The 8,542-nt window shown below is 54.1% G+C and overlaps 1 protein-coding gene across 1 annotated transcript; it reads left to right on the top strand.

The window, feature by feature from the left end:
* Nucleotides 1-3,210: 3,210 nt before the first annotated feature.
* LIG4 (DNA ligase 4) lies at nt 3,211-5,971 on the top strand (the record flags this gene model as incomplete). Its single annotated transcript, XM_084234364.1, has 1 exon — nt 3,211-5,971. The coding sequence occupies one exon, from the start codon at nt 3,211-3,213 to the stop codon at nt 5,743-5,745; it is 2,535 nt and encodes an 844-aa protein (XP_084090490.1). The 3' UTR covers nt 5,746-5,971.
* Between the last annotated feature and the right edge of the window lie 2,571 nt (nt 5,972-8,542).

Genomic DNA, 8,542 nt, shown 5'->3' with positions numbered 1-8,542 from the left:
CGTGGCCAATCTCCCACGGCGCGCGGCCCAGCACTATGTGTCACTCTTTGTCGCGACGCCAGCACCCGGGGGGGGGGGGGGGCCCGACGGGGGTCCCGCTCCCCAGGTGGGCGGTGCTCCCGGCGGCGCCGCGTCCCTGCGCCTGCGCACTTCTCCGCGCGCCGCACGCCCTCCCTGCCGGCGGGTGCGAGTGCGCCTGCGCGGCGCGTCCCTCGTCGTCACGCCTCCCCGAACGGCAGGTGCAGCTGCGCCTGCGCACCGCCTCCCGGCCTTCACCGCCCCCCACCCAGCCCCGGCGCGCGGGGCGAGTGCGCCTGCGCAGTGCACAGCTGGCGGAACCGGCTTTCTGGGCGGCGGTTTCCGGCGGGCTGGCGTCCGGAGCGTCCCGTCCCGCGTCAGGTGGGGTTTGGCGGCGGAGGTCGCGGCCGGGCCGGGCCGGGCCGGGCGGCGGGGCCGGGGGCGCCCGCCGCTCAGGCCCCGCACCGACCCCTCTCTTCCTGCTTCGGCGCCTCCCCGTGGGCCCCCCGGGGCGGGGCGGGGCGGGGCAGGGCGCGGGGGCGCACCCGGCCGGGGTCCCGGACCCTCCCGGAGGCCCGGGCAGGGCTGGGTCAGGGGCGGGGGGCGGGGGGCCCAGCGGCGGGGGCCCCCTCCAGGGCCCGGGGAGCGGTCCCTGCGGGACAGGCCCGGGCGCCCCCCTCGGCCGGGTGCCCGCCGGGCGGCTCGCGTCCAGGCCTCTGGGTCTCCCCGGGACCTCGCACGCCCCCCCCCCCCCGGTCTGGGGAGCTCGGCCTGCTGCTTGGGGGCGCCCCGCCGACGCGGACCCGGGGCGCGCGCTGCCCGCGGATGGCGGGGATCCCTGTTACCCCGCTCAGTTTCTTACACTGAGGAAAACCGAGTCTTACAGGAATTAAGAGTCGCCGCGAAGTCGGATTTATTAGATGCGCGGCTCAGCCCCGCCACAAACCTCCTCGCTGGCCTTTTAGCCAATAAAAATCATAGATCAAAAGCCTCAGAATCCCAAAAATAAAGTGAGCGTGAGCGTGAGCGCGTGCAAAAGCAGGGGCGTCCTAATACTTGGTATTTTGTACAAATTTGATACCTGAAAATATCAGACTATTCATCCCATGCTGATTTTTGGCCCCCAGTCCTCTGGGGTTTCAGGGTACGCGCCCCAGCATGCCCCGCACCTCCCCCCAGTGTTAGGCTGCAGGTGTCTGCCTGGGAGTTGCTGAAGGAAACTGCCAAGAACTGGGGCCCATTTAGAATCTGCAGATGGGTCAGAAGTGGCCCGACCTTGAGCCCTGGTTTCTTCACGGTTTCACTTCACACACTCACATGTAATCGGTGTGACGCAGACCCAAGTGTACGCCCCTCGGGAGCATGTTTTGGGGCAAATAACATAAGCAGGTGGCGTAGCCCGTTGTGCAGACCACACGCAGCCAGCCAGGGGAAGTGGGGCGCTGGAGCTGTACCCCGGAAGGTGGTCTTGTGGGTTTGTCTCTGGGTCTAACGGCTCAGGAGAGGTTGAGCTGCTGCTGCCAGGAATTAGGCTGAGAAGTGCAGCAGCCTTTTCCCTCAAGACCAGCAAGTGGTTGTTTTGAGTCTTTTTCAGAGCAGTCCTAGCTACTGCGTGTTTTTAAAAAACTGCATCCCACTGGCCTCATGGGGTGGGGGGTGTCTGTGGGTGACCAGCTCTGGCTGTCCCCAGTGCACTTTCCCAGGAACTCAAATCTAGGTGTTGAGGAATTCATTCCACAAACAAAGCTACAATGTGCCCTCGTGGCACAACATGGTTTCTGACTGCAGGAGATGGCCCCAGTAGCTAGGCATGGTAATTAACCATGGCTTCCCCTACTTTTTTGGGAAAAGTGAATTTTAGTGTTACATTGTTTAAACCCTGTTAAGGTAGCTCTGATACCTTACAGATTCTGATAGAACTGATGTGAATATTTAAACATCCTACAAATTTCACATTTGTGACCAATTTCAGGAAATATTCTCGACTCCAGCCCCACAAGCTCTGTCTCCCTTTAGAACACACTTCAGTAAAAAGCTGTCTCATGACATTTTACTTTTGTGTTTGTTTATGTTAAAGCATGCACACTTGCTCAGTTCCCAGTGTGTCCCTTTTGCCTTACAGCGATTATGCTCTCAAGTCGAAACACCATCTTTGCCCTAGTGCAGCACCCAGCTCCCTAGTGGGCAGGGAGGTTGGCAGAATAACTGGCTTGGGAATTTGAACTAAAGGGTGTGCTAATTAATTTAAATACACAAACTAAGCAAAGTGATAAAGCAAGTTGAAAGAGATGGGTCAAGAGAGGATATCCCGGGGAGGGTGTGCAGCGGGTTTGGAGTGTGGGTTGCTTCGATGCAGCCAGCAGAGGAGTGAAAGTGAGCTTGCCCATGGGCTTGGTTTGCCTGCAAGACGGGGATGTTCAGGGCAGCATGTGGAGTCCCAGCGTGGGCTCCAGCCACCAAGCTAGTGACTTCTTCAAAACATGGTTTTAAAGAAGTTTGTTTCTGGTGCCGCGTGGCAGCCTGATGCAGAAAGAGAAATGGCAGGCAAGGCCGTTGCTCAGAAGCCCCCAAGATGAAAGGGATTCAGCTTTCTTTGCTTCTCTTCCATCTTTATTGATATTATTCTTTTGCACCATGTGCTAAATAAATAAGGAATGGAATAAGTCAATGGAATTAGGGAGAAAGATCATTTAAATGCTGATTTTCAATATTGGAACTATAGGAAGCGGGGCGGGTGATGCTTTCCATGGTAAAGACTAAATGGGTTTGAAGCACAATAGGTGCTTATCATTAAAAGTAGAGGATGAAAAAAACACAACTTACGGCATTGATTTATTTTCATCTAACGCCATTGGCAGGCATCCCTTCGCCACGAGGCAAGCACTCTAAGGTCTCTGCACTAAGTATCAAGCCGACGTCCTCCTGGGCTTTGAGTCATTTTCTTTTTGTTTTACTAGTTAAACCAGAGGAGCCGCGCTCACTGCCATGGCTGCTGCCACCGCACAAACTCCGCCAACAGTCGCCTCTCGTGTTCCTTTCACGGATTTGTGTTCAACTTTAGAACGAATACAGAGGAGCAAAGTACGTGCAGAGAAAATCAGACACTTCAGCGAGTTTTTGGATTCTTGGAGACAGTTTCACGATGCCCTTCATAAGAACCAAAAAGATGTCACAGACTCATTTTATCCCGCAATGAGACTTATTCTTCCTCAGCTAGAAAGAGAGCGAATGGCCTATGGAATAAAAGAAACGATGCTTGCCAAGCTTTACATCGAGCTGCTCAACCTGCCTAAGGAAGGGAAGGATGCCCTGAAACTTCTAAATTACAGGGCCCCTACGGGGACGCGGGGGGATGCCGGAGACTTTGCCACGATCGCCTACTTTGTGCTGAAGCCACGGTGCTTGCAGAAAGGAAGTCTGACCATACAGCAAGTCAACGACATTCTCGACTCAGTTGCCAGCAATAATGCTGCCAAAAGAAAGGACCTAATCAAAAAGAGTCTCCTGCAGCTTATAACTCAGAGTTCAGCCCTCGAACAGAAGTGGCTCATCCGGATGATCTTAAAGGACCTAAAGTTGGGTTTTAGCCAGCAGACTGTGTTTTCTGTTTTCCATAGCGATGCTGTCGAGTTGCACAATGTCACCACGGATCTGGAGAAAGTCTGCCGGCAGCTGCATGACCCTTCGGTGGGACTCAGCGACATCTCTATCACCTTATTTGCTGCCTTTAAACCAATGCTCGCCGCCATAGCAGACATTGATCGCATCGAGAAGGACATGAAACACCAGAGTTTCTACATCGAAACCAAGCTGGACGGCGAGAGGATGCAAATGCACAGGGATGGGGGCGTGTACAAGTACTTCTCCCGAAATGGGTATAACTATACGCCTCAGTTTGGAGAAACCCCACAGGAGGGGACCCTCACACCGTTCATCCACGGGGCCTTCAAAGCAGATGTCCACATCTGTATCCTGGACGGAGAGATGATGGCCTACAACCCCAGCACGCAGACGTTTATGCAGAAGGGGAATAAGTTTGATATTAAAAGAATGGTGGAAGATTCTGAGCTGCAGACTTGTTTCTGTGTTTTCGATGTATTGATGGTTAATAATAAGAAGCTCGGGCATGAGACCCTGAGGAAGAGGTACGCCATTCTGAATAGCATTTTGACGCCCATCCCAGGTAGACTAGAAATAGTGCAGAAAACGCAAGCTCACACTAGACAAGAAGTCATCGATGCCTTGAACGAAGCTATTGACAAGAGGGAAGAGGGCATCATGGTGAAGCAGCCCCTCTCCATTTATAAGCCAGACAAACGAGGTGAAGGGTGGTTGAAGATTAAGCCTGAGTACGTAACCGGGCTGATGGACGAGCTGGACATCTTGATTGTGGGGGGCTACTGGGGCAAGGGGTCGCGGGGCGGGATGATGTCCCATTTCTTGTGTGCTGTCGCTGAGACGCCCCGTCCGGGGGAAGAGCCGTCCGTGTTTCACACGCTGTGTCGCGTGGGCTCGGGTTACACCATGAAGGAGCTGTATGATCTGGGTCTGAAACTGGCCCAACACTGGAAGCCCTTTCACAAGAAAGCACCACCAAGTAGCATTCTCTGTGGGACGGAGAAGCCCGAGGTGTACATAGAGCCCTGTCACTCTGTCATCGTCCAGGTCAAGGCGGCTGAGATCGTGCCGAGCGACATGTATAGGACTGGCTGCACGCTGCGCTTCCCGCGCATCGAGCGGATCCGCGACGACAAGGCCTGGCAGGGGTGCATGACCCTGGGCGACCTGGAGCAGCTCCGCGGGCGCGCCTGCGGGAAGCTCGCCTCCAAGCACCTGTCCGCGGGGGGCGAGGACGGGCCCCAGGAGAAGAAACGAAAAGCCGCCCCCAAGGCCAGGCGCGCCGTGGGCATCATCGAGCACCTGAAAGCCCCAGACCTCTCCAACGTGAGCAGAGTGGCGAGCGTGTTTGCAGATGTGGAGTTCTGCGTGATGAGCGGGACCAGCTGCCACCCGAAGCCCGACCTGGAGAGCAGGGTCGCGGAGCTCGGCGGCTGCGTGGTGCAGAACCCGGGCCCCGACACCTTCTGCGTGGTGGCCGGCTCCCAGAGCATCAGGGTGAAGAACATCGTCGCCGCGGACAGGCACGACGTCGTCAGGCCCGAGTGGCTCTTGGAGTGTTTTAAGACCAAAAGCTGCGTGCCCTGGCAGCCTCGGGACATGGTCCACATGTGCCCGGCCACGAGGCAGCGCTTCGCGCGCGAGTACGACCGCTACGGGGACAGCTACTTCGCGGACACCGACTGCGACCAGCTGCAGGAGGTGTTCTCCAGGATCCGGAGCCCCGGCGGCCAGACTCCCGCGGACATGGCCTCGGTGATCGCGGACTTGGAGCACCGCTACTTCTGGGACCGGCCGCCCCTCGCCCTGTTCCGGCACCACTCGGTGTACGTGGACCTGTTCGCCGTGGTCGGCGACCCCAGCACTGAAATCCAGGGCGCCAGGCTCGCCGCTACAGCCTTGGAGCTGCGGTTCCACGGGGCCAGAGTGGTGTCCTGTTTGGCTGAGGGGGTGTCTCATGTCATCGTCGGGGAGGATCGCAGTCGGGTTGCAGATTTTAAAGCTTTTCGGAGAACTGTGAAGAGGAAGTTTAAAATCCTACAAGACAGTTGGGTGACTGATTCCATAGACAAGTGTGAGCTACAGGAGGAGAATCAGTACCTGGTTTGAAGTGGCTTCTGTAGGTAGAAGGGCTCCGACCCGGTGGCCTGATCGCAGCAGGGGAGGGGAGCATTCAGCTGCACGTCACTTTCTCCCTCACACTCTGCGCAGCGATTTTATTAGATACGGGAAAACACTCATTTTAACCTTTGAAATCAAAAAAGCTACTGAATAGCTCAAAGCCCAAAAAGGAGAAATTCTTTTAACACTGATTATTTGGTGTTTTTTTTTTTTTAATAACCAAGATGAAATAAACAGTTTAAAGGAGAGGTGATTATATAATATCCCGTTAGAAATCTAGAATTTTGACTCACGTTAATAAAATACAGTTAGAAGGTTTTAGTCATTAAAAATGTTAAGTGTTTGCGTCTAATGAAAGCTCTGCCAAAAACAAAAGCAAAATTGCTACGGTTGGACTTGGAAAAAGATGCTTTTTTAACACAAAGGCTAAATCCTGTCTCTAAATGTGGAAATGTTATAAACAAAATTATTTTTTAAGGTTAGGATCAAGCTCAGGAATAAAACCTTGTTGATAATGTCATTAATCAAATTAGGAGAAATTGAATGAGATTAAATGGTCTGAAAACAGATCAGCTTGATCTTTTTTTTTTCTAAAATAGAACATGCTTTAAAGTATTTTTATGTGAAAATGTGCTTCAGTATAAACTTGCACTTCACAAAGTGATCTTCCCGCTGGGACCCACCGAGTGGCTGCCGGGGCGGCGCTTTTGTCCTGACAACTTTCATTCTGGGGAGTCACTTTTCTGGCTCGTATTTGTAGGTTATTTAAAGTCAGTGTATCTAGTGTGTATTTGGGTGTCTGCACCTAATATTGGGGTGCAGCCGATAACGTTTTTAAAGTCTTCATGGCCCTATGGAGCTATTTGGAACTTGGTACCTCAGAAATTGTGTGTAAATGATTTGTAAGTAATTAGAAATTTTATTTAAACAGTGGCACAAATGTATGTAATTTTGCTATATTTCTTAACTTAAATAAAATATTTAATGTAGCATTAAAGTAGTATCTTATAATTTGTTCATTTTTAAAGCAATCCATAATAGTTATTTCAGTCGGAAGCAGATGGTCACCGTATAACTTTAGCCTGATTTAAATCGGGTGCCTATTTAAGGGCTTTTGTATTTCCTATTGCTGGATGACCTTTATTAAAAACTTTGAAATTGTACATTTTTATCATGTTTACTGAGAAAAATTACAAAATAAAGGTCAATGCCCTGGGAGAAAAAGTATATAACTTTATCACCAGAGGTGCTAGGATGTAGTTTTAGGCCTTGGATGCTGGCACCACGCAGGTGCAGAGCCCGCCTTCACGGGGTGAAGTGCCAAACCAGCTGTGGGGCTTCATCTCACCCGCTCTTCTCACGGGCGCTGGTCTTTCCAGCCGCCGGCCTGGAACCGCGTGACCTGCAGTTGCTGGACAACGAGCTCCGGAGCTGGGCTTTGAGATGCGGGCCCCACCTCATGCCCCCAACCCTGGCAAAAATAGCTCCCGTGGCCCTCATCTCTGAATGTTGGCGAATCCGCTGCCGGACCCTGGCCTCTTCCCCACGGTTCCCTTCCCACGGGGGTCCCCGCCCTGTCTCGGGGCGCCCCGGGTGCGGCAGCGCCCCGCCCGTCGGCCCTGCCTTCCTCCCCCAACTCCAGTCTGCGTGTCCTGGGAACATCCGCCGTGACGCCGCGGGCCCGCTCGGGCTCCGTGTGTCAGAGCCCCCCATTCTTTTCAAAACCGCTGCTGCCGGCGGGACGGCACAGGGAGCCCGCGTCCCAGGTCCCGCGGCTGCAGGCGCTCGGGCGTCCGTCACTTTGAAGTAACCTCAGATCGCAGCATTTCACCCACAAGTATTTCACATGCAACTCCTGGTTTCTCCAACTCACACTCCTCCCCAGCTCTGCTCTCCTCCCCAGACAGTGCATCTGCTCGCCCAGATGCTCCGGCTAGTCGGCCTCGCCGCCATCTGTCCTCACAGCGCCATCACCAGCAGGTCTGCTGGCCGGAGCTGCCAAACGCCTTCAGAATGCGGCCTCTCGTCACCCTGACCGATGGCCGGCCTGCACCCCTCCCTCCTGCGGCCTGTGGGCTCTGTGGGCCCGTCTCTGCCGGCAAGACTGGCCTCCAGAGCAGCATTTTTACTTATAGAGATGCAAGTCAGCCCCTCACTGCCCTGCTCAGAACCTGTGAATCCCGCCTCAGAATTTCCAAGCTCCTTCACTTTTGCTGGCGGGCAGAACACTGCACCCCAGCTTCGGCCCTCATTCCCTATCAATTAACCCCTTGTTTGGTTCCTCTGAACCTCGCTCAGTTCTCTCCTGTTCTTTCCCCGCCTGCAGCCTCTCCACACCTCACAGTCCTCTATCTGCCTCGTTTTACAGCACTGGAGACGCTGCTAGTTCCTTGGCGCCGGCATGTCAACACTCAGGCCTTGTTCACTGCTGTCATCGGTCACTCAGCGACTCCTCTGCAGACAACCCTGCTTGGCTCTTATTCTCCAGGTTGTGGCTTCTGGCCAGAAAGCAGGGGAGATTTGCTATCCAAGAACAAGTCCACCCTTTTCTGCCTTTCTGGTGACCTTTGTCCTGAGAAAGCCCATCCATTTTGTCAGGCTGCCTGTCCCTTCTCTAAAAGCCAGGCAGCCGGCCTAGCTGCTGCTTCCACAGTTTGCCTGGGCTTGGAGGAGACAAGGCTGCTCGGGGAGAAATCGGTTGAGTCTAGCTTTAACACATCTAAGATGAAATTCAGAGCTGTTCTGGCAACAACCGCTACCAATCACTTTCAGCCAAGGCATATTC

This window comes from Talpa europaea (genome assembly GCF_964194135.1).
Source record: "Talpa europaea genome assembly, chromosome: 6".
In the NCBI taxonomy this organism is placed as follows: domain Eukaryota; kingdom Metazoa; phylum Chordata; class Mammalia; order Eulipotyphla; family Talpidae; genus Talpa; species Talpa europaea.
Note: the sequence above shows the minus strand (reverse complement) of the source record. Positions and strands in the feature narration are given on the sequence as shown.